At 39.3% G+C, this 25,067-nt stretch overlaps 1 protein-coding gene and 10 non-coding genes across 31 annotated transcripts in view; 10 read left to right on the top strand and 1 right to left on the bottom strand.

The window, feature by feature from the left end:
• The window catches only part of ZBTB37 (zinc finger and BTB domain containing 37), a 33,187-nt gene extending 13,996 nt beyond the window's left edge, over positions 1-19,191 (bottom strand). Inside the window, exons 1-7 of one of the 21 annotated variants that reach the window (XR_011247771.1) lie at positions 19,004-19,047; positions 18,275-18,472; positions 16,306-17,265; positions 13,653-13,752; positions 13,376-13,510; positions 8,737-8,976; positions 6,672-7,445 (exon numbers count right to left, since the gene is read on the bottom strand). Coding sequence is in view for 9 of the 21 variants with exons in the window: in XM_069546081.1 (XP_069402182.1) it covers positions 6,957-7,445; positions 13,376-13,510; positions 13,653-13,752; positions 16,306-17,228 (1,647 nt within the window). In the remaining 12 variants the exon portion in view is untranslated. The other 20 variants (XR_011247781.1, XR_011247780.1, XR_011247775.1 and 17 more) reach the window with 20 other exon arrangements.
• A 483-nt stretch (positions 19,192-19,674) lies between these two features.
• LOC138416695 (small nucleolar RNA SNORD74) lies at positions 19,675-19,754 on the top strand. The gene has a single exon (XR_011247815.1). It is a non-coding gene; the product is annotated as a small nucleolar RNA SNORD74 (small nucleolar RNA).
• Positions 19,755-20,108: 354 nt separating this feature from the next.
• On the top strand, positions 20,109-20,171 carry LOC138416708 (small nucleolar RNA SNORD75). The gene has a single exon (XR_011247828.1). It is a non-coding gene; the product is annotated as a small nucleolar RNA SNORD75 (small nucleolar RNA).
• Positions 20,172-20,331: 160 nt separating this feature from the next.
• On the top strand, positions 20,332-20,413 carry LOC138416751 (small nucleolar RNA SNORD24). Its single transcript, XR_011247862.1, has one exon. It is a non-coding gene; the product is annotated as a small nucleolar RNA SNORD24 (small nucleolar RNA).
• Positions 20,414-20,701: 288 nt separating this feature from the next.
• LOC138416704 (small nucleolar RNA SNORD77) lies at positions 20,702-20,770 on the top strand. The gene has a single exon (XR_011247824.1). It is a non-coding gene; the product is annotated as a small nucleolar RNA SNORD77 (small nucleolar RNA).
• Positions 20,771-21,047: 277 nt separating this feature from the next.
• LOC138416696 (small nucleolar RNA SNORD44) lies at positions 21,048-21,109 on the top strand. The gene has a single exon (XR_011247816.1). It is a non-coding gene; the product is annotated as a small nucleolar RNA SNORD44 (small nucleolar RNA).
• A 241-nt stretch (positions 21,110-21,350) lies between these two features.
• Positions 21,351-21,415, top strand: LOC138416706 (small nucleolar RNA SNORD78). The gene has a single exon (XR_011247826.1). It is a non-coding gene; the product is annotated as a small nucleolar RNA SNORD78 (small nucleolar RNA).
• Positions 21,416-21,658: 243 nt separating this feature from the next.
• Positions 21,659-21,739, top strand: LOC138416754 (small nucleolar RNA SNORD79). The gene has a single exon (XR_011247865.1). It is a non-coding gene; the product is annotated as a small nucleolar RNA SNORD79 (small nucleolar RNA).
• A 165-nt stretch (positions 21,740-21,904) lies between these two features.
• On the top strand, positions 21,905-21,985 carry LOC138416697 (small nucleolar RNA snR60/Z15/Z230/Z193/J17). Its single transcript, XR_011247817.1, has one exon. It is a non-coding gene; the product is annotated as a small nucleolar RNA snR60/Z15/Z230/Z193/J17 (small nucleolar RNA).
• A 684-nt stretch (positions 21,986-22,669) lies between these two features.
• LOC138416694 (small nucleolar RNA SNORD47) lies at positions 22,670-22,746 on the top strand. Its single transcript, XR_011247814.1, has one exon. It is a non-coding gene; the product is annotated as a small nucleolar RNA SNORD47 (small nucleolar RNA).
• A 131-nt stretch (positions 22,747-22,877) lies between these two features.
• On the top strand, positions 22,878-22,954 carry LOC138416753 (small nucleolar RNA SNORD81). Its single transcript, XR_011247864.1, has one exon. It is a non-coding gene; the product is annotated as a small nucleolar RNA SNORD81 (small nucleolar RNA).
• The last annotated feature ends 2,113 nt before the right edge of the window (positions 22,955-25,067 follow it).

The raw sequence follows: 25,067 nt of genomic DNA, 5'->3' as shown, positions 1-25,067 counted from the left end.
GAATTTAAAGTTCACTAAAAGCAGTGCTGTTACTGGCTATGGTATAGTCTACTTCACTCCAACTCTGTTAAGTAAACAGAGTTAACATGATGTACTGGAGATAGTCTGGGCTGTGGAATCAGATTGGTAAATACTGGCTCTGCAATTTATCGATCGTGTCATCTTGGGCTCAACAGTTTCCTCATCTATAAAATATGGTATATTATACCTGTTAAAGGCAACATAGTCATTAAGAGTGTCGAGTCTAGTGAAAGACTGCCTAGGTCAACCTCTCTGAGTCTGTTTCTTTTTAAAATGAGGACAGTAACAGCATCTACTCTAATGGGTTTGTCCTAAGGAGTAGCAGAGTTAATTAATGTGAGGAACATTAAACTGTGCTTAACACATAGTTAACACATAGTTTAAGTCAGAGATTTTTAGCTACTTCTGTTAACTACCTCAGAGAGTTATTTTGAGAATATACTGCAGTTATGTCTCTGAAGCACTTAGTATGGTTAATTCCATCCCCTTCTTTTTGACCCTCATGGCTTTTAAATGCATATACCAGCCTCTAACCAAGTGGGTTTAGGACTCTCAAGTACAGGAAGCCACATCTAAACTATGTATAAAATCAGTTTTGCTATACAAATTCCAAGCACACTGTGTGGTACCAAAAATTACTTAATGGAACAAAAATGTACTTAATAGAACAGATTCTCCTCTTGCTACCTACTATATAAGACAAGTGATTTCACAGGGTAGGAAACATTTCCCCATAAGATACATACTTTGACTTCCGGCATTATGGATTAATTCAGATTCTAAGATTCACAGTATATTAAATTGTGCTGTTGGTCATATGAGATGCTGAACAAATACCTTGAGTGGGTGGTGAATTCTAGTTTCCTTAACAGGACTTACTGAGTTGACATAAAAAAAAGCAAGCATTAGAAAAGTGGTTTTCCCCCCTTAACTGCTCTGCCTTTGTAACTAAGCTTTGTGTTTAAAGCTTCCACTATTTGAGCTAATGGACCTTTCTTAATGAGAGGTATTATTATACAGATAATGGGGAAGGTGTAAGATAAGACATTTATTTATATGTGTACCCTCTGTGAATGTAATGCATATTTCAGGCAATGCTTGGCTTCTAAGCCACTGCTGTTCTTCACAACTGAGGGAAAAGATAGTCTGCCTACACAAAACCAAATAGTTTGTACAGATATCTTGCAGGTTTGGAATGTAATTAAGTCAGGTTTGAAAGTATGAAACTATCCAACTTTGGCTTGTCCTGAGCAAGAAAAGTTACTTAATGCAAAGTAAAAAGACTGGTCCTGGGAAAAGCACCACTTAATAAGAAGAGTGAAAAACAGAAAGACACTAGAAAGCAAAGGAGGCAAAACCACATTAAGACTGATAGTTATCAAAGAAGTCATAATGCTTGGCAAACTCCATTATTTTCAACAGATTCTTATTTAAATGACATCTGTTACCAAGACCTCAAATGGAGGTGTATGCAAATTATTCACTGGACTACCTAAATACAGTTTCTTTCAAAGTCCTATACCCTAAATTAACTGGAATCCCAAATTAACCAGGAAAACAGCACTCTAAAATCTCAATAACTCATTACTAATATAATTGCTCCAAGACAAAGCAGATCTGACCTATGCAAATATACTGGAAGCTTCTAGATGAAGATTATCTATTACTCTGAGGGTGTAACATATAAAACCTAATTTCCAACTTAGAAAAAGGCAACTTTAAAAATAAAATGTATAGTGAAGAGGTGCCATATATGCGGCTAGGCAACTCATCCAAACTTTGCATGTGTTGGTAGAACTCACAACAAAGTAAGAATCAAACTCACTGTATTGTATGAGCATGGTCTAGAACACTCTGCCCAGATAAATTTAACTCAGAAGTCCATGCACTGTTTACAAATGGGGAGCCATTATATTTTCCTCTTGTAAGGAATTATGTTTTCATCCTAACATTTTCCATTTACTTTTCCACATCTAGCATAAATAAACTAATTGAACAGTAAGAATGAACATTCACAAAGCAAATATATAATGTCCCAATATATACTGAGAATTACAAACAATAACAGAAATTGGAAGATAGTTCTAAAAAGAACTTTCAATCTTCAGATGTTTAAGTTTTAAAATATTTTTTTCTTTTTTTAAAAAAGGAATATTTTGGCTTTTTACTACTCCACATGGAACAGAGTGAGTTTACTTGAGTAAATTAAAATGAAGATTTATAGTAAAGAAATGGATAGTTTCTAATCTAGAAAAACAGACTTTGGATAGAAATCAAACCACTTATTCTTAAGAGAAATTAATTTTAATACTAGAGAGAATAAACCCATTCTTGCCATCATCATCTGTTAACTTAGAGAAATGGCAAAATTTACTTATAAAAACATTACTTCTCTTCCCCAGTATTTTCTGTAAACATGATATTCATTTAACCTTACGTTATCATGCATGGGAGTCATTTTTAAATATTACTTTCTTAAATCTGTAATTACCATCCTCAACTAAATCTACCTTGAAGGCAAGGACAAATCATAGGCCTGCTCTAAATGCTTTAAAGCAATGGGATTCAAGAAGGAGCACAAATGAGACAAGCATCTAGAAAAAGATGGCAACTTCTTTCAAGAAACTGATACAAACTTAAAACCTCAACCAATCTGTTAAAAAGGCAAAATGGCAAGAGTGACAAATTGAGTGGGATGGCATAATTCTTTCAAATCTATTAATAATTCTGGACTTGGCAACCTTTTCTGTCAAGAGCCAGACAGCAGGCCATGTGGTCTCTGTCAACTTTGCCATGACTGTACAAAGTAGCCATAATACCTAAATGAATAGGTGTGGCTCTCTTCCACTACCACTTTCTTTATACATAAAGGTGACCTCAGGATTTGGCTTGGGGACTGTGGTTTGCTGAATCTTGATCTAATTCCTAAATCCTAGAGATACACTTTGCCCCCTTAGGGCATCCTCTCAAATGGAGGGATTTATCTGGCTTAATTGCTACTTGTTCTTTTTCTAAATCTCAGCAACCAAAATAATGAATGAATGAATACACAGATAAGGAGAACATCTGAGGAAGAGAAAAAACAAAACAAAAAAAATCCGCATGCCTGTTACAGCTGAAAAAATAAAAACTTCCAAGATTCCAATTCCTCCCTGATTAAATGCCTTTCCACTATGACTAAGACTTTTCATCTTTGTTCAAATTTAATTTCCTTTCTATTCCTCATTGCTTTCATTTCTTTAAATTAGATCTTTTAGTCAAACAAAATGTTGTTTCTACCAGTTAAAATAAAATTAATGTTAAGAAACAGTTAACTTTTGAAAGTTATTTCCTGACCAAAGACTATTCAGCTATTAAGGATGAAGTTTGCTATTTCACTCTTCTATCAAACCACTTCCAACCAAGGTCAGATTTCAACTATGAAGTTAGTAGGAAAATGGTTTATTTCTATTGTCATGCCATCTTTGGAAAACCCTGTTTCAACAATATAGAGGGAATTGGAAACACTGAAAAAAAAAAACAAAACCCAAAACTTCCTTTAACTGCTATCTCCCTTGTTTACCAATCTTTGTCCTTCAGGAACTAATTTATGCTTACATAGGCAAGACTAGCTTTGACCCTCTGGTATAATCAATAACTAGGGGGTAGTTTGCTACTCACAGAAAACGCAACTCTGTTCAGAGGTAAATACGGTTCTGAGTAAAGAGAGAACAAGTCATTAGAAAGAGCCTTCTGCCTAAAGTACAGTATTACTGTTTATGCCAATGCCATATTTTAAACTGGTATCAGAATTCTGAGAGAGAAAATAAAAGGTACCTTTTAGAATGAAAGTAGATTAATGTCCTCTCTCTTCTTTTGCTGAGAATATTAGGTAGCTCCTTTGCTATTAAGGACTACTCAACAAATGAACAGTTCCAGTCTGCTATTTCACGGCATTAGAGTATTTAACAATGATTTAGCTCTCATTGCTAATGCTGTTCCCTTCACAAGGTGACACGTGCAAGTTAAAATTTGGTAATGAGTGTTCAGCATTAGCTAAAAGTCCATGCAGTACATCCTTAAGAGAGGTATCCTCTGTGCACATACCTATAGAGCTATTCATTAATGTAGACAGAACACTAACTCCTATGTCCCTACAAGGATATTAGCTAAGAACTAAGACAATGTCACAGTGAATCTGGATAAGAATCTTGGATAGTTATTTAGAATATCTCTTCTAACTAAAATGAAGAAATTGTTTTCAGAAACTTAAATCTGTTCAGGAGTTAAGCTGGTTTGAGTTTTCATGAATTTCATGGCTCTGCACTAGGCCAATTAAGAGGAGAGAACCAGCAAACATGATTGTGCTGAAGTGGTCCTAGATGACCGAGAAGCACTCTATTCACAGTATAGACACAGCAAAAACCTGTTAGCAGTGAATAAAAAGGGAGGGGGGAACCATCAAACCCTCATAGCATTTCCACATCTATCAAACAGTTCCTAGTTCACTTAAAATGTCTGTTGCTCACCCTGGATGGAGTACTGACAAATGCTGAAGTTCCTCTTCACAGAAATGACTGCACCTTTTACAATTTGGTAATAGTTTTAAAAGCTCTATTTTCTCATATAACATCTAAAAAACTAACAAAGCAATACAGAACTTTCCAGCATACTTCTCAAAAGTAGGATGGACTTATATTTTTTTGGTAGGCTTAAACAGTCCTTCTAAAGCAGCATATTCTGTACCTCTCACCTCCTGGCCTATTTAGTAATGGCAGAATCTGTCCACTGAAAACCTCGATTGCCAGCTAAAATGCTTCTTTAAAGATTTCAGTCTAATTTCAGCTCCACTTTTTCTATGCCACAGAGCACAGTTGCTCCCTAAGATGGCCTGAGGCAGCAGTTTTCACCCTATCATGCTGTTGCGCAACTAAAGACAATGCCACTCTGTTTTCTGAAGACAAAATATGGCTTCAATATGACTTTTAAGGGTAGGCGCTAATCAAATGGTAGTAACATCATTACATTCCTATTAAAAGACACATTCTGTTTTTCCAGAAGAGAAAAATAACCATTCACTAGTGATATGGTACAGCTGTATGTATATATACAGGTCTCAGATTGCTTAAGTTATCCTCTGCATCCTAACTTCTGATCATCAAAGCAAGGCCATTCTTTCCTATTCACTTTTCCACATAACAAAGCATTCCCAGGATGGGGGAACACCACTAATGTTCTCATGAGGGCTCACCACCATGATCAAACCCTCTCCCAAATCTCTTTTACAATCATCTATGCCCCTGTACCAAAACAATTTCTTAAACCACTATGTATTTAAATACTCTCTAAAAAATCAATGATCAATTATGAGAAGCCAGAGAGTTTTCTCCTTTCTATTTGCACTGTGACTTGTAAGCATCTACTTGCCTGCATCCCTTAATGATCCTCCTTCATCCTCTGCATGCAAGACAGGGCATCTGAAGCTCTATGTTTGGTAAATTCTTACTGACTCTAGGTGCTGGATTAAGAATCTCAGAAATACCCAGAATTACCAAAAAGGTCCCTTGAAGTTTCAAAAATCTTAGGAATGATTAAGTAACCAAACTTGATCAAAATCGATCCCCTTGATCAATTTATTGCAACATGATTGTGCATGATGTTTCCTGGTAAATGCCCTGTAGTGTATTATTAAAAAGCAAAGCTCTTGGAGTCACCAGCAATTTGCTAATGGTTGGTTTATGAATTACTAGGTTTGCAGACGCAAGACATGGATTAGTGAGGTTCTTCTATAGGACTGAAAATATAAACTATCTCATATGCAGGAGGAAATGGAATTGTGGTTGCAGTAAGAACCATAGTGTTGAATTTCTACAACCACAATATTGCAGAAAAAATGTTTAAAATGTCATATAAAAGTTATCAAATATGGAGACCTGTGAATTTAAAAATAGAATCCAGGCTCATTTCACTGTAAAGTGACATTTTTGATGTATAATATTGCTGTTATGTGAAACTAGGAGCCGAAGAGACTAGATGAAACTTTGGTAGTCAGCCTTACACGTTTATCCATCTGGACTAGAGCCATTTCTTAACACCCGAAGATATGCAAGCATTATGGCTTACAAATACTGATCAGGAAGCTGCAGTACAGCTGGCTCTGTGTTATTCGATATTCGGTAACTACGAAACAAAAACACTTCCTTCCCTTGCTCCCCTCTTCCTTGACACAACACTCAAGCCCCCAAATGCAGGAATACCTATTGTAAACACTTCGCTGCTCATTTCACTTCCAGGTGCCTAAAGTGCTTCAGATGATGCTGCCCATTAGAATACTGCTCCAAGATGGCCACTTCTGTGAAACAATCAGGCAAAGTATCCGGTGCCCTGCCTGGGCAAAGATTAAGTCTAACCTTTCAAAACAAAAAGAACTACCAGTATTTTTTTTTTTTCCTTGAAATATGAAACTGCAAGTTCTGCCAGGGAAGGAAGAAGAGAAACTCCCCCTTATCATCACCATCATGATGACTTCCATCTCTTTCGTGGCTGGCTGGTTCAGATGACCAAGGCTCCTGCTTTGTGTTTTATACCTGGGCAAAGACAGCCACCAGGGTGATATGGATCAAAGTACAGTGTTCAAACATGACTGGTAGAGAAATGATCATTTATCACTGTTTTGTTAAAAAAACTTTTATAAAGTTAACAAACCAAGGCTGTTGATCCCTGAATTAGAAAGTTGATTTGCTTGATTATTTTCCAAGTGTGAGGTGGGAAGAAAGAGGGGAAGAGCCTCTAGTGCTTTTGTGTATGTTGCTGATGCTCTAGTTTGGCAACATCTTGGGAGCATCTTCTGATCTGGTGATGCGGCATTTCGTGAATCTAAGTACCAGTCCATGGCCCTGACGCTGGTAACTTATGGCCCAAAGGGGAAGAGGGTCTGCCCCCTTCCCCTCACTGTTTCAGTCTGGTCCAGTAGTGGACACAGAGCCCTGGGCAGTTTCCCCAGAAGCAACTGCCTCTTCTTGTGAAGGTGATTCTTCCTCGGCTTGTCCCCGAGATGTGACAGTTGTTTCAGGGGAGATGCTATGAGGCCCCTCCAGGGGTATACAGCCAGGGTGGTTTTTGCGAAAGTGCTGATTCAAGATGGCCTGAAAGGGGAAACTTTTTCCACAAACATGACAGTGAAAAGGCTTGTTGCCTGTGTGTTTGCGAATGTGGTATTCCAGCTGATCTTTCCGGGTATATTTCTTGCCACACATGCGGCAGACGAATGGTGTGATCCCCATGTGCAGGCGCATATGGCGGTCCAGGCTCCCCTTCTGGTTGAAAGATTTGGCACAGTAGATGCAGGTGAGACGGGGGTTGTACCGGAACCACCGCTCAGATACTTCCTGCTCTCGGAGATACTCCACATAGCCACTTACTCCCATCATTGCTGACTCTTCTACCTGTACCAGGTGAGGACAACAGGCAAGTGAAACTATGTAAGTATATACAGTAAAAGACATCAAATCATTTTTCACTTCTGTCTCTATGCTAAATGATTTTTAGCCGAGATCCAAACAGTGAATTAATTACTCCCCAAAAGTAAAGATTTTAAGATAGGTATTTTTAGAACACTGAGGCTACTCTACTCTATTACCATAAAAGAACAGGACAAATGAGTTACTTTCTGGCTGAAAAACCTCACGCTTATTAACCTCCTGCTAAATTTTGAATTTACAGTGATAGGAGAATCTAAGCCCACTCTTACCATCCATTTGGACTCTAATTTGCAATCAGAATCTAGACAATCAGGTAGATACTTTGGCAGTGTTGGTCCAATAGAACTTTCTGTGATGATGGAACTATTTGATAATCTGCACCATCTAATATAGTTGTCATCAAACACATGTGGCTATTATCATGTGTAATATGCTAGCGTGACTGAGGAACTGAATTTTTCATTTTAATTGCTTTCAATTAGTTAAAATTTAAATAGCCATATGACATGGCTAATGGCTATTATATCTGACAGTACAGAATACACTATGGCAAGCACATTATAAATCATATTTCTGGCATTATCATTAATACCAAAATTTAACCCAGCAGTAACTAGCTTTATAAAAATGTATATAACTTGTAGATGACAGTATTCTTTTTTATCCCAAAATATCTTAGTACCACATCAACATATTTCCTTTATTCTAAAGACTGATCAACGTTTAAGTGACCTCAGAGAAAATTAGCAAAAGAACTGGGAAACTAGGTTGAGATACGAATTTACTAACTTAGTTATTCCTTCCTATAACCTCTTCACAATTTGATATCCAGTAAGTATTTACCAACTGGCTATTGTCTACCAAATACAATGACAGGTATCACAGAGAAAGAAGTACAAGACCTGATTTCTGATTTGCCTTCTGAACAGAAAGACAAAACTGAACAAAAAACAGACAAAACAAAAAAATACAAAAAAAAAAAAAATTAAAAAGAAAAAAACAGATGAAACAAAGAGAAGTAAGGGGAATACATATTCCTAATGATGTTGCTAATTCACTCCAATCTCTCCTAATTTATAAAATGTCTCCCTACTAAGTTACATTTCTTGCATTGTGAAATAGAATTACTTAAGACATTCAAAAAAAGCAATTACTGTAAAAGCATTAAAACTCTGCTACTGCTACTTAGATAATTATTGAAAAATAAATGCTTTCCTTTTCTGATTTAATTTTTAAATCTCACTTATTTACTTACGGCTGTGCTGGCTCTTCACTGCTGTGTGCAGGCTTTTTCAAGTTGTGGCGAGCAGTGGCTACTCTTCATTGTGGTGTACAGGTTCTAGGCATATAGGCTTTAGTAGTTGTGGCACACAGGCTTAGTCTCTCCAAGGCATGTGGGATCTTCAGGGACCGGGAATTGAACCCATGTTCCCTGCATTGGCAGGCAGACTCTTAACTAATGGACCACTAGGGAAGTCCTTAATTTTTTTTTTAACTGAAGAGGAAATATATATAGTTTAAAACTTTTTATTAAGTTTTAGATACAATACTATATTGAATCCTCATCATCCAACAATGTCAACGAATGAACAATTTTGTTTTTCCTTTACCTTCACCTATTTGTCTTTTTCACATTATTTTTTGAAGAAAATCTCAGGCATAATTTCATACATAAATATTCTAGTATGCATTTTTAAGAGATAAGGATTCTTTTCTTCTTAATGTAATTAAAATACCACTATCACACCTAAAAACTTCCCAGTAATTCCTTAATATCAATTAAGTAAAATCTTAATTTTGTTTTACCTAATCTGAACATAATCTAAATAGTCAAAGTATTTAATATATGAAATAAGTCTTCCTCCTATCTGAAAGTTAGAAGGGAGAGGGAATACTATATTCTTTTGAATGAATAATTGAAAAATCTTGCATTTATAAATGCTTTGCATTCAAAATTCTGTATTAAAATATCACCATTCATAAGTTTCTGATTTATTTATCCTGATGACTTCTGAAGTCATTGTGTGTATATATATATAAAACACATATATGTTTTATGTATAATGTTTTGAACAAAAATTATATACATATCCACAAATATATATAAGCATTTAAAGTATGTAGGAGGAAAACATACATTTAGCAGAGGCAAAGTACCAATGCAAAGAGGAGAATATGTAAAAGCTGACTCTGGATTAACTGGAGAAAGATGAATCTAGCAATTAATCTTACACCCTTTTCTAAAAATGTATTTTATCTCCTTTCACATTTGTTAGCCAATAGTGCTCTTCAGTATTTCCAAAAGAAGAGAGGTCGCTCTCAGCAGGTTTAGGAAGCAGTATGTAAAGAAAAGCATGGACTGGTAAGGCTTTAGAAGATTCTGATTTATTTCATCTAACATTTCTGCTCTAATTCACTGGATAATCAAAACTGAACTCACATAAAGAATGAGGGATTATCCCAATAAAAGGTCCTGGATGAGCACTGACAAAGCACAAAACAACTTCTCTGAGGCTTAGTTTCCTCATCCATAAAATAAAAAAGTTAGTATATGTTTTGCCAATTCTATTATATTCTTATGAGAATCAAATATGATAACAGTATACCTTGAGATATCCCTGAAAGCCTCTGGTTATACTTTACAGCAATTTAAGGATGCTGGAACCTGGGTTTAAATCTGGGAACTTCCCTGGTGGTCCAGTGGATAAGACTCCATGCTTCCAGTGCAGGGGACCTGGGTTTGATCCCTGGTCAGTGAAGTAAGATCCCACATCCTGCAACTAAGCCTGCATGCTTCAGCTACTGGTCCTGCACACTCTAGAGCCACCACACCACAGTGAGAGAAGTCCACGCACCACAACGAAGACCCAGCGCAACCCTCATCGCCCAAAAAAGGAACAAGCAAACAGCAAATCTCCATCCTATTTATTATTTGATTTCAAACAAGTTATTTAACTATTCTGTGCATCAGCTTCTCCATTTGTAGAATGAATATAATAACAGCATCTACCTTGAGCAGATGCTATGAGCACTGAATGAATTAATAAAGTACTTAGCATAACTCAATGTTAGCTATTATTAAACATTACAAAGTTTCCTAATAGTATTCATAATCTTGAGGCTACCAATTCCCTAAAAAAAACAAAAGGCCTAACTTTAAGGAAAATAGTGTCATGGCAGTACTATCCACAAAAAGAAAGTAAATTTATTCTAGTTATCTATGCAAATTTATTCTAGTTATCTATCATGAACCATAATCAGAAAACTCACACATTATGATCAATTTCGCCTAAAAATTACTGCAATAAAGCTGCAATAAAAGAGCAAATAAATAAGCATAAAATGTAGATCAGTCCTTGTCATGGGCAACAATGTCTCTTTGGTAGTTTTATTCCTTTGAACTCTAAAAAGAAGCAAGGACAAAAACGGCTGCTACCTGGTTGTCTCTATCACAAAAAGCTGGATCAGGCTTCCCTGGTGGTCCAGTGGTTAAGAATCTGCCTGCCAATGCATGGGACACAGGTTTGATCCTGGTCTGGGAAGATTCCACATGCCTTGGGGCAACTAAGCCCTCATGCCACAACTACTGAGCCCACAGGCTGCAACTACTGAAGCCTGAGCGCCCTAGAGCCCAGGCTCCACAACAAGAGAAGCTATTGCAATGAGAGGCCCAAGCTCTGCAACTAGCAGGTAGGCTATGCTTGTTGCAACTAGAGAAAGCCCACGCACAATAATGAAGACCCAGTGCAGACATAAATAAATGAATAAATAAAAAGTGGATCATTTCACTTTTCCCACTTGGCAATTCCCTAGTAGACTGTAAACTGTTTACACACAGGGACAATCCTACATTGCTGAATATGCTAGAACCTGACAGTCCTTGATACGTAGCTGGTGTTCAAGAACTGTTTTCTAAATGAATTATTCCATACGATGAATAAATTCCATATAAATGGATGCTTTCCATATTTTCTAAAATAAATACCCGTCTAGATTCTTGACAAGGGCTTCATAGCTGTCCACAATCCCAATCTTCAGTTACTAATCAGAGACTCAAAGAACTGAAGGGAATTCAAAAATCATCTGATTAGTTCTTAATTTTATTTAATGATCTCTAAAGCTGAGGACTTAATTTAGTAGCTGTCTCTTTATTAGGTCCCTATTCAGTAATTTTAGCTATTCAGAACTACTTAGAGGTAAAACGACTCCCATTTAGTGGCACCTGAGAAGACAACATGAGATACTAAGAAGATCAGAAAATGTGGGCTTTGCTATCAAGGAGATTTCAGTTTAGGAGACAAATTAATGTAAATCAGAAAAGAATCATTTACAAGAGTCAGTAGAGAATTAGGAAGAAATTATACGGTGCCACGTGTAAATGCTATAGTGGTTTAAGAAGGGGAGATCAAAGGGGATAGTTAGGACAGATGGAACTAGGAGTCGGGCCTTGCATGGACCCAGACGCCTGAGTGAGTATCCCTGACTCAAGAGGCAGAGGCTGAAGTTTGATGAGGCACAGAATCTGTCTGTTTGGGATGGTTAATGCTGATGAATGATAGGAAAAGCCAGGTTTGGAAGATTATAAATCACTTAGAAAATCAGACCAAGTATTTTAACCTTCTTGTGAAAGAAAAAGGAAAAACACAATGTTTAGAATAAAGGAGTGACCTTAGTAGTCTTTTCCAGTCAAATCACTCTTATAATCAAGAAGCTCTTCAAGCCTATCAAAATTTATTCTTACTATAAGACATGTCCTGTTTTGGTTCTCTGTGGTGAGAAAACAATAACTGGTGAGTAGACTCACCATAATAAACTTTCATGCATGTCAAGGCATATATTAAACTCATCTCTTAATATCAATTCCAGACAATACTACTTATCTTCTATTTCTTTACAACCTGTACCTTCTGTTTCAGTCTGGTAAATACCCTGGTGAATTCCAAGTTTTATTCCTATCCTATTCACATATGGAATAAATTATCTCTTTCTAATTACTTTAAAAACCACACTTAAACTCTCCTGAATAACACTTTCCTTAAGCGGATATTGATTCCTGTAACTGCATTTTAAGCACTCCTATTTCCACAACACCATTACTTAAGTCTATATAGTCTTATCTGTATGTGTTTTGTGTATTTGTTAGTCTGTCTTATGCCCACCTTAAACTGTAAGGTCTGTCTCACTGCTGTATTTATTTTTACAATAGTTTTGGTCACATAATCATCATATTTTATTGGAGAGATGAGGAGAAAAACAGCCCTAATAATACGAGTAAATTTACTTTTCCTTCAAGTTTGTAAACACTTTTTCTCACACCTTACCAAAACTGAAAAATTCTTTAATGGTTACAATTCCTTTTCTGGTACCAAACAGCACGATAATATACACATAGATACAGTTGATAACAATGTCTTCCTACTGTTACTACACTATATACATAATAAACATCCAATGGTTTAGACAAAATTTTAAAAGATACTATCAATATTGTGCAGAAGATAAAAAATTAGCTATGCAATCTCAATCTACCAGTGTTTCCTTTTAAAGGGCCACAGTGTTTATAATTTATTGTGTTCTACTTGGTGAGTTCACTAACTTTTTAAAAACCAATCTTCAATATGAACAAAAATATCATACATACATACTTATACTATTTGCTAAGAAGTCACAAATTAAAGACATCATTTCTATCCTCTCTAAAAACATTTTAGTCTAACAAGACATTTAGGAAGAAAATAAATGAAAGGATATAAACATACTAAAAAGCAAGCAGGAGATAAAAATGCATAAGCAATTTGTTTACAAATACACAATACATATAAACTAGTAAATATGCAGTCTTATAACCACATATGTACAAAATCAAACTTTCTCCATCCCAGGTCCTAAATTACCTGCATGAAGTTTTCAGAGGTTATTTTTATTACTCTTAGGACTACAGACTGGCTCTTATAATCAGGAAAGAGTTCCACAATCTTATCCTTTTCTACTTCCCAAACTGCTGACACCAAAAGTGCATTTCCTGCATGCTCACAAGCAAAAATAAAGAGAAAAGTAATCAAATGCAGCATTTATTTAACAAAACATCTTTCCTTTCTTATTCATTATACTATGTTCACACATGGTGGCAATTTCTTCAACCACCGCAGCAATCTCAAATCCACTACATACCTGGGAAGTAGGTTGCTTAGGTTCATCCATTCTCCCAGGCGACTCACTTCTGGCTCTGTGTCTCTCCGTCAAGGGAACAACACTGCCGGAGGGGCTAAATCTGTTGGAAGAGGAGCAAAAGGGGACTAACAGGAAAGCAGTGTCAAGGAGCTTAAAAACTGCTGATGTCTGCCTCCTTTATAGTCTAGGAAGGGGGAACAAATCGAACAACAGATTTCTAAGAAGTCCTTTCATGGAGTCAATATAGAATCATATATGCAATAAGAAGGCTTCTCAGGTGGTGCCAATGATAAGAACCTGACTGCCAATGCAGGACACACAGCATACACAGGTTTGATCCCTAGGTCAGGAGGACCCCTCCAGGATTGCTTGGCAACCCCCTCCACTATTCTTGCCTGGAGAATCCCATTGACAGAGGAGCCTGGTACAGTCCATGGGGGGTCATACAGAGTTGGACATGACTGAAGCGACTTAGCACGCCCACATGAAATAAGAAAAGTTTGCCCTACTAAATTTTTAAGAAATAAAAAATTACATAGCTGAGAGACCATATGATCTGGTGAAGCTAAGGCTAAATATAAGCTTCTATCCTTATGTTAAGTACTAGAAAACCAAAAAGGAATAAATTAAAACTAGGTCTTTTGTTTCTTCTGCGTAAATTTTAGGTTTTTGGTTAATCCTTTCCCAAAGTCCCATAATTTGCTATATATTTCAGGTTGTTGATATAGACCGTGGAGATCAAAAACCTCTGTCTTTAGAGCTATTTAGTTCCTGATACAGTTCTAACAAGGGGACAACAATGCTCATACAGGTGACAGTAAGCATTAGGCTCAAGAATATGTTAACTATTAAGGACAGAAGAAGGAAAATACTCAAACCAAGACCAAGTGAAGTAGATACAATATATACACTCTGAATTTATGACACATTCTCTCTCAAGACCAGATGCAAACCAAAGGAATAGTTTCTTTAGTTACCATTGTTCATTTACTCAATTTTAAACTTTTAAGAAAGGAAAAGAATATTACCAATCTAACCCTGTTTATTTAACTTATATGCAGAGTACATCATGAGAAATGCTGGACTGGAAGAAACACAAGCTGGAATCAAGATTGCCAGGAGAAATATCAATAACCTCAGATATGCAGATGACACCACCCTAATGGCAGAAAATGAAGAGGAGCTAAAAAGCCTCTTGATGAAAGTGAAAGAGGAGAATGAAAAAGTTGGCTTAAAGCTCAACATTCAGAAAATGAAGATCATGGCATCCGGTCCCATCACTTCATGGGAAATAGATGGGGAAACAGTGGAAACAATGTCAGACTTTATTTTTGGGGGCTCCAAAATCATTGCAGCCATGAAATTAAAAGACGCTTACTCCTTGGAAGAAAATTTATGACCAACCTAGATAGCATACTCAAAAGCAGAGACATTACTTTGCCGACTAAGGTCCATCTAGTTAAGGCTATGGTTTTTCCAGCGGTCATGTATGGATGTGAGAGTTGGACTGTGAAGAAGGCTGAGCGCCGAAGAATTGATGCTTTTGAACTGTGGTGTTGGAGAAGACTCTTGAGAGTCCCTTGGACTGCAAGGAGATCCAACCAGTCCATTCTGAAGATCAACCCTGGGATTTCTTTGGAACGAATGATGCTAAAGCTGAAGCTCCAGTACTTTGGCTACCTCATGCGAAGAGTTGACTCATTGGAAAAGACTCTGATGCTGGGAGGGATTGGGGGCAGGAGGAGAAGGGGACAACCGAGGATGAGATGGCTGGATGGCATCACGGACTCGATGGACCTGAGTCTGAATGAACTCCGGGAGATGGTGATGGACAGGGAGGCCTGGCGTGCTGCGATTCATGGGGTCGCAAAGAGTCGGACACGACTGAGCAACTGAACTGAACTGAACTGAAAGTTGGTAATACTTTTCTCTTTAAGATTTTCTTTCAACTTAGATTAAAATTATTGTTATTTCCCCCAAAAGAAACAATCGCAATGTATTAGAAAGAGAAAAGTAAGGCATAGCGCATAGTAGCACTGGTGAAAAAATGAAACTCTCAGGTTTATGGTAGCAGCTGTCATCAATGAAAGAAAACGGAAACGATATAGTCAAATGACAAGTGAAAAAAAGGAATGAAAAACACTCAAAAAGCTTTTCTTTGAAATTACTGTGATTACACTAAAAAGAACCATCACTGCTAGTACCATACTTCCTCAAATTTGGTAGAAGGGGAGGCAAAGAAAGGTAAACTGCTACAAAGGAAAGTGAAACTCCCAGAGGCCACCTACCTGTGTGAGACCATACCAAGGAAGGGCAATGCTGTCAGATTCACAGCTGATGATCAGCTCTCTTCCTGGAATTCCGAAGAGGCCCTGGCAATTACTGATCCTAGTGTGACTGCAGATGCTATTCTGATTCATGAAGTGTCTAACTTTACATAGTTCTCACAACACTGTGAACACTTCAGGAGTAGGAGCTTCCTGCTTTAAAAAAATTAGAATGCAAGTCTTTTGGCACACTTTCAGTTTCCCCAACATAAACTTATTTTGACGAAGAACATCAAGTAAGGAAGATGCTCTTTGTGTCACACAGAGGGCCTGCTTTAGCTACGTCTACACAGTAAGCCACTAGATGGGCAAACAAACCAACTTACCTGTCAATCTCACTGCTTGTTGGCCTAGCCACCTTGGCTCCTGAAGATCCTAAAGTATAATTTTCCTGTCCTACAGAACCATGGCCTGTGGTGTCAATCACCATGGCCGTGACTTCCTCTGCACTACTCCCATCTTCTCCGGAAGGCTGATTCTCAGGCCCAAGCCACTCCTCTAGATTTTCCGTTTTGATGTGTACCGCTCCCAGGACTCTAACTTCATCGTCACTCCGGGCTCCTCGGTCTGCTACCCCTGTCTCCACGTACCACTGTCCTGCTCGGTTGATCCGAAGAATGGGTTCCCGGCTCTCTACATCAGAACTCTGTTCAATTATCTGCGGGCTGGTGGACTCCTCGGGAGGACTGAGCTCCCGGATATCCAGGACAGCACTCACCTGACCTCGCCGGTTTCCCTTGGGGGTATTATGTCGGGGGCTGAGGGAGCGGTTTAGATTTGGTGTAACTCTGTGAGACTCCGGAGGTCCCTCTGCATGCTTGGTCCTTGTTTGACTTAATTCGGCTTCAACCTCAGCCACATTAATTTTGAAATGAATGCCCTCCAGGATCTGGGTACATTTGTCTATAATGTGCTGCATCTGCAGAAAACTGGCAGCGGTCAGGTAGCTGATGATATCCGCCAGTTGCAGGCATATCCGCCCCGTGTAACAGAAAGAAAGGAGCTGTTCAAAAACAGAAGGATTCTTGATGACTGAAATGGAGACAGTACTCATCTCATTCAAGGACATATGATCTCGGAAGTAGGGGGAGCTGGCAGCCAGGACCACTTTGTGAGCCCGAAAAGCCTGTCCTTGCACGTTGACCACGATGTCACAGAGACGGCCCTGCATGCGCAGCTGGTTCAGATGGCTCAGGACAGAGTTGCTGAAGTCAGGGATCTCCAGTTGTATGTTCCCACTTTTCTCCATGGTCGTGCCTGAGGGTGTAGGCAGGCATTCAACCCTGCTGCGAGAGAAAACCGAACCCTCATCAGTAATTATAACCACTCCTTTCCAATTCAAACCTATTTTAAAATAGTATTCAGTGAAATTTCAAAATCTCCAAGTAGATTAAGATACCTTCCATATGTTTAAATATGGAAAAGAAACATCAACAGGTTTAGTAGATTAGGTTTCAAAGCAAGATACCATTACAACCAAAAAGACTGTTAGACTTCTAAAAATTCAAGTTATGCCCATACTTTCCTTATTAACAAACTATGTAACATCAAAACTGAAGTTCAACAGAATAGAGGGGGTAAAAGAAAACCAGTGCAACAATTTTTATTTTCTAAATGTTGATCATAATGTATTTGCATACAATATAACAAAGCAGCTTTCTGAATAAATTTAATTATACACAGGTGGGCGATCAAATACCTCTCTGAACATTTCACTACATGCTGCATGAATTAGCATTTACTATTTTACAAAGTGACCAATATCCCAGATAAGCCATTATTTCTAAGTTGAAGAGTAAGAGCCCACACAAAAAGACTTTGGGTTTAGCACTTGGAGGCAAACTCAAGGTTAGGAAAAACTTCAAGTTTTGTCAGCACGAAAATTCAGATTACTTGAAGTTCACCCTCAGGATTAGGAAAGGGTAAATAAAGCTGCCTCTATCTAAATCCAAAGTTGGAATTTTCAGGGTGGCAATGATACTTTGATTCTAAAGTTTAGTTGCCCAAAGCTAGTGAAAAACAGAATTTACCAAGTATGGCCAATATTTTTACTTTAAAAGATTTTTTAAAAAACATCTAAACCAGTAGGTCTGTAACTGCATCCAATAATCTTCACCGGTTGAGAGCAGTTTGTATAAGTCCCATTAGAAAGACACTGACTTGAGCACACGTAGTTACCTAAGATCTGAAAGTTATCCTGACAAGCTCACAGTATTGCCCGAAATTACAACACACTTATCAGTAAATAGGGAAGTGTATACACTGCGTTCAAGAACCAACTTTAGCCAATCTGACCTTTTTCCAAAGCGTTTTTGTTTGTTTTGAAACTTTTAATCCAATAAGAGCCTCTGTCGATGCCATCATGAATTCAGATGTTTATTTTGGAGCCTACACCAGCGCCTTTTTTTGTTTGTTCTTTCCGGCAATTCCCCAGTGAGGAGGAAGCCCCTGGAGTAAGGTCTTTTTCTACCGTCGGCACTGGAGGGGTGAGAGCTGCAAGAGGGAGAATCGGGAACGGCATGGGGTTGGCCACTCCGGTACTCAAGTGGCTTTAGTCCGCGGTGGGAAGCGTGGGGAACGGAGAACAGGCAGAGGGGCGAAATGTCACTGAGGTGCGGGGGCGGAGAGAAGAGGAAGGCGAGCGGATCCGGAGCGAGCAATCAGGTGAGGGTAGAGGACCGGGAAGGGGGCGGCGCCCCGGGACCCGGTCCAGGCGGCAGGCGTAAGCGGGCGGGGAGCTGCCCAGAGGTGGGTGTGTGTATCTGGGTGTGTCGGGCTGCCGTGGGGGAGGGGGCCGCCCATCCCGGGGTCCTGAGGGAGGGGCCCACGAGGGGGCGGGTCCCGCAGCTCGATGCGGCCCGGGGCCAAGAGGGTGGAAGGTCTCCGGGTTCCTTGAGGCGGGGTGGAGAGAAGTGGCTGAGCGCCCCAGGGGCAGGCTGCGGCGGAGACCGGGCGAGGCGGCCCCAGGGCAGGGCAGCGGGACTACCGTGTGGGGCCCGAGCCCAGTCAAGGAGCAGCACCTACCTCCGGGGGTGGAAATGGGCCGGAATGGGCCGGAACACCGTCCCGGAAGTGAAACCCCCCACCCCCTCCCCCGGAGCGGGCGACGTGCCGGAAGGAAATCACTCACCCTTATACCGCCCCCCTTCCCCCTCCCCCAGCGTTCTCCGTCCCTCGCGCCCCCTCCCCTCTCTTCCCCTCCTCCTCAGTCTGTAGGAGGGCGGGAATCCTGCATCACGTGGGCAACTGTATCCCCGCCCACAATGGCCGAATGAGGCGGGGCCGAAGGCGGGGCCGAGGGGCGGGCTTGGAGGACGGGACGGGGGTGCGGCTAGAAGAGGAGGAGACTGATACAGGGGGGAGGAGCTGAAGCCGTCTCTGGCGGAGAGTGTGCGTCATGACGTCATGGAGCAGACTACTTATATACAGGCGCCTGGCCGCCATCTCGGTCTTTCGTGGCTGCCAGCTGGCTGTATCTGTGAGTTATTCTTTGCTGCTCAGTAAGTAGTTAGCCTGGGTCCTCCAGCCCTTGGCAGTTGGGGTATCCTTAAGTTGGCTGGTATGCCTAGGCCACTTGCAGGCCATCGCAGGGCTCTCCTAAGATGAGATGGTGGTGGATTGCGAGTTGAGTGCGGGAACGATCTAGTTTATACTCTTGGTTATAGGGCCTAACTGCGGAAAAAACCGCAGCTCGTTTGCTCTGCCTCTGATGAAGCCTGTGTTGGTAGGGACATCTGAGAGTGTTGATGAATGCCAACGGCTCTGATGGCGGCGTAACCCCACTCACCGAGTGGGTCTTTGTTAATGACCTGGGAATGAACCTTCCTCGGTCTTCTGTTTTAGGGAAGGCCACGTGGTTCTTTAAATGGCGGCGTTTCGCATTGCACCATTTTTGTCATCGCTTAACCTTAATTTTGTGGGGTTCTCATGGAGTTACGGGTGTGTAAACGATTTGTGTATATGATATGTAAGTGACGAAAAGTTAGAAGAACAAAATACATTTTTAAAATTACCCTTTCGTAGGAACCGCGGCAGGCATGACTCCAATGTGGATTTTGATGGCTTCTGTTGGGCAGGTAAGAAACTGCTAAATACAGTGGGAAGCATGAAATTTTAGATGTGGTCTTTAAGCCTGTGATGGTTTACAGAGTAGTGGACAGAAGGGATTTCTGAAAATTTCTATTCTGAGGCTTAAATACTTGAGACAATGATTAGCTTAGCACCACAGGATATTTCATTGGATGCTCTTCTGTCTGTTTTCTAGTTGTGTACCAGAAGGATGACAACTACTGCTGGGGTGAGGTACTGAAATTCCCTCACAAGGGAAAGTTAGGTTGAAAGTCCACTGAACGTGCCACAATGATGAGAGTTTATTTGCTACTCTTGACTGTGAGGATGACGAGAATTCTTACCACCATTATTCTAACTGAGGCACACGAAATGGCTGTTCAGAGAACACAGAAATTGCACCTACCTTGACATGAAACTTTCTTCCCAGGTCTTAAAGCTCAAGCTTGGTGCTGTGTCTATGATCAGACAGGTGAGAAACCATTTTAAAATTATAATCCGTTTACTTACTACTATGAATTTTTTTCAAAAAGGGACTAGTGAGTGCCAGGCAGATGCTGGTGCTTATATTAGGGACTTCTCTCCCTTCTTTTCAAATGTTAATCTCTGCGTTCTTTTATTATAGTGAATACTAAGAGGAATCTGAAGAAACAGATACTGTGATGGTTGCATAGTTCAACAGATATGAATCATGAAAGAGAAACCATTTTTTCTGATGTATCTGAGTTAGTAAAACTTGCTGATAGTAGATGTAAACTACTACTATTAATCTAGTCTCTCTTTGTTTGTAGCCATTAAGCAGTCTTGACTGGAAGTTGAAGAGGTAAGTAAAATTTCCAGTGAACTAAACATTGGTGACTGGGCAAACAGGACAGAATGCCACTAATGACTTTTTAGGGTTGCCTTCCAATGCACAGGAAGCAATCCTACCTTGAAATGCTTGAAAAGTATACGGAAAGCATTAAATAAAAGCCAGTTCCTTGTCCTTTCTTAAAAACAGCCTGTGTGATGATAAGCAAATGCTGACTGAATATGAAGGTCTTAATTAGCTCTATCTGATGTCAGGCATTTTTAAAATTTGTGGGGAGAAAATTTTTCTTTGGCTATTAGAAAACCACTCTTATTTCTTAGGTGAACTTGAATCCTTGACCTGTCCAAAGCAGTTGGCCTGACTTTTTGGTGAGTATTAATGTCAAAAACATTGTTAGAGACTGCTGATGAAGTTGAATGCTTAACTACCAAGCTAATCTGCCTGGTTTGTAAGTGCATGTTGAGCATGCTATGAAAAGGATGGAGAGGGTTTTTGTAATGATGTTGAGCAAATGTCTGACCTGAAATTAGCGTGTTGACAAGTCTAACTCTGAAGAACCCTTTGACAAAATACTTAAGAATTTAACAGTAAGATTGACATTTTAATGAAAAGGTCTTTTTCCTTACAGATGATGGCTACATGTTTTGTTACGTGGCTGACTTCTTTGGGGTAAGACACGAAAACAGCGACTGCTGGCATTTGGGCTTATATTGTTTCTGAAATGTGCTGGTCCAAGTAGTTGACTTTGATAGTGTTTTCTGATGTTGGACAGATCAATCTTATCTAATTACTAAGCAAGGTACTGTTAGTGATGATTTTTATAATAAAACAGATGGGAATCTCTCTGAAAAAGAATGAAGTTTTAAAAAACTGAAACAGTATCTTGAATCACTATCAACAGTATTTTGAAATCTATTGCTACTTATTAAAAGTAACTTAATTTCTGCAGGTGTGAAGAGAGGTAGTGACTACAATGCAAGGAATCAGGAGTTCTAACCAAAGGTATGGAAGTCTCAAGTTTGGTTTTTGTGTTTTGTGATTTAAAGCCGATACAATGATGAAAACATAGTTCAGCAGACTAACAGTGATGAGCAAATACTGTCTTTCGCTCCTATCTGATGTATCTGGCTGCAATAATTCTGTTTTATACCATTGAAAGTGGAAATTAGTCAAATTAGTCCTTGTCTCACTGAAATGTTCAGGATTTGGATAAGTATAATGTAAATATTCTATACGTTACTTTCAGGATTAGGAGTTAACATTTTGATAAGAACAGGCTAAAACTGAGGAAATTGCCATGTCATAACTGTAGACACCACCAGAATGAGTTACTCAGCTGGTGTTTGATAGTAATTTTTTAGAGCAATTCAGGTTCCCAGCAAAATGGAACAGTAACTTCCTGTGTAGCATCCTCACATCCCGATCAACATCTAGCATGAGATTGGCACTTCAAATTCTGAAGCTAGGGCTACAGTCTAATGTGATCACAGTGTCCATGTGATCACAACTGAGCGTGCACACCACATATTGACTTACATTGGAGTTAAGGTATTGTGTACTCTGGGTTTGGCCAAATGTATCATGAGAAAGATTCACCTTGTCCAGAACAGACTCACTCACCTAGAATTTTTTTTTGAAAGATGTTAAAATGGGAGAAAGGGCAATTTTTAAATGAAGATTTTAATGGCATCATATATATAAGGCCATGTTGTAAATGAAAGTCTTTATTGTTCATTTTCAATCAGGCAGATGTTTTGTCCTGAAGATTTCGAGGTAAGTTATTTTCTGGTATTTTTGATGAGTTATAAGGTAACCAGTGATGTGATGATTCTGCCAAATGAATAGAATGATATCAACCAAAAAACCGTTCCATTTTAATTCTGAGGTTACTTTAGCAACAAGTATCACATTTTTTTTTTCATTTACTGTGATTTAACATGATCGTGTCTTTTTCAGGGCACTTATGATACCAGTCAGACATAACAGGTAAGCCTTGAAAATAACTGTACTGTTTTGTTTAAGAATATGTGATGATCTCAGCCCAACTTGAACTCTCTCACTGATGACTTGATGATGTTCAAAGATCTGATATTCTGTGTATCCCAAATGGCATTAGAATTGAAACATGGAAAGGGGACTAAAAATGGCTTCTCTGTTCTTGCAGTTAGCCAGATGGATGCACATGGGATAGAAGAGCAAACAACTATTAATTGGCTGCTGCCCTGCAGAGCTGTTGGGATCCTAGCTTCCTGACAAGGGATCAAACCTGTGGCTGCTACAGGGGAAGCTCAGCCCTAACCATTGGACTACCATTTAATTCTCCAGCTTTCTATTTCAATAAATGTTTCTAAATCACTCTGAAGTATGCTCATTTCAGTTTCATAAGGTGTAGGTAGGAAAACGGGACACTTGGAATCAAGAAATCCCATGGCATGTTTTTTGAGATCTTTAAGGTAAATATTGCAGTTGTAACATCCTTCTCTTTAGAAAATGGATACTGGTTTTGCAGATTTTGGGGGTGAGTGTGGTTCAAGTTAATGAGAAAATTAGCCAGTGAGTTGCTAATTCCTAAATTACCAAGGAAACCATTAGCTCTGGCAACATCCAAAAGTGTAAGTACCTGCTAATCAAATTTAAGCTTTATAATTTGGCACTCAAGTTTGTAGCAACATTAAGTTGGGGTTTTAAGTCGTGGTTGCTTGCCAAAACATTTAAGTTACCAATAGCTGAAATAGCCAAAAATTCAGTTGATACTAGAAAGCTTAGCAGTTTGGGATTTATTCCTGTAAAAGGTTGACATTTCTTTTTGGCCACGCTGGTTGATCATTGTTCACCCAGGGATCAAACCTGGACCAGGACTGTGAACCTGAGTATCCTTAATTACATGCAGATTCTTTACTGTGTGAGCCACCAGGGAACCCTCAAGTCTCATTACCTAGCAGTGTTAGGGGTTGACTATAGACACTCAGATTCAGTCCCCAAGTTGGGAAGATAACCTTGGAGAAAGAAATGGCAACCAACTCCAGTATTGCCAGGTGGGCTATGGTCCATGGGGTCACAAAGTTGGATAGGACTAAGTGCATATAGTTTTACAGTAGGCCCTATGTGGATTTTGAAACTCCCAGTTTTGAACATGTTTATTTTTTGGAACATTCTAAACCATGATAGTTTGAATTATGCTCAAATCTGGGCATAAAGATATTCAAGATGCAGGAAACTACATTGTAAAGCAATTCATTGTCCAGAAGGATCTTCCTTGTGGCTGAGACAGGAGAGAATGCTCTTGCAGTTGGGAGATAAGTGTTCAATCCCTGGGTTGGGAAGATCCCCTGGAGAAGGGAATAGCAACCCACTCCAGTATTGCTTGTAAAATACCCATGGACAGGAGCTTGGCAGATCATGCTTGACAGTCCATGGGGTCACAGACATGCCTGAAGGAGTAAGTAAAGCATGGTTATAACAATTACGTTCAACTCGCTCAGTTGTGTCTTGTAATGTGTAAGTGTTGTGACTTGTAATATGCCAAGCTCCTCCATCCATGGGATTTTCCACTGGAGTGGGTTTCCTTAGCCATTGTTAGCTCTAAGATACTACTGAGAAAAACCCCTGGTGGTGGTGGTTTAGTCGATAAGTCATGTTCGACTCTTGTGATCCCATGGACTGCCCGCCAGCCTCCTCTGTCTGTTGGATTCTCCAGGCAGGAATACTGGAGTGGGTTGTCATTTACTTCTCCAGGGGAGAGAAAAACCCCTAAGCAAATATAAAGGGTATTTTTGGCCAAGTTACTGAAACCTCGCTTACAGTTTACAAATAGCTTGTGTGCTTCAAAACCCTGGTTGTGTTATTTCCGACTTAAGATCCCCTGGGTTTCAGCATAAGCCTTTTTTTGCCCTGATATGACAATGACTGAGGCAACATGGCATTGTATGAACCTTTGGGGACCCGGGGTATGGTGTCTAGGCTACAGTAATTCTTTGGACTTAGGGAGTCATTTGTAACTCATTTTCAGGACAGAAAGACATTATTGTGGTCAGAATTAGGCTCTAAACTGAATTGTAAGTTACATTTAGAAAATAGGTATTGTACGTGGGATAAATGTAAAGTTGTATTTTTTTAACTAACAAAGGGCATCTATAAGTTACACTGAGAAAGGGCAGGCAGAGCTGGACACCTTTCTCATAAGAACTGTGCCAGCAAGGATTTTTCTGG

The sequence above is a fragment of the Ovis canadensis genome, chromosome 12, assembly GCF_042477335.2.
Source record: "Ovis canadensis isolate MfBH-ARS-UI-01 breed Bighorn chromosome 12, ARS-UI_OviCan_v2, whole genome shotgun sequence".
NCBI lineage: Eukaryota > Metazoa > Chordata > Mammalia > Artiodactyla > Bovidae > Ovis > Ovis canadensis.
This window is presented reverse-complemented; position numbering and strand designations above follow the sequence as displayed.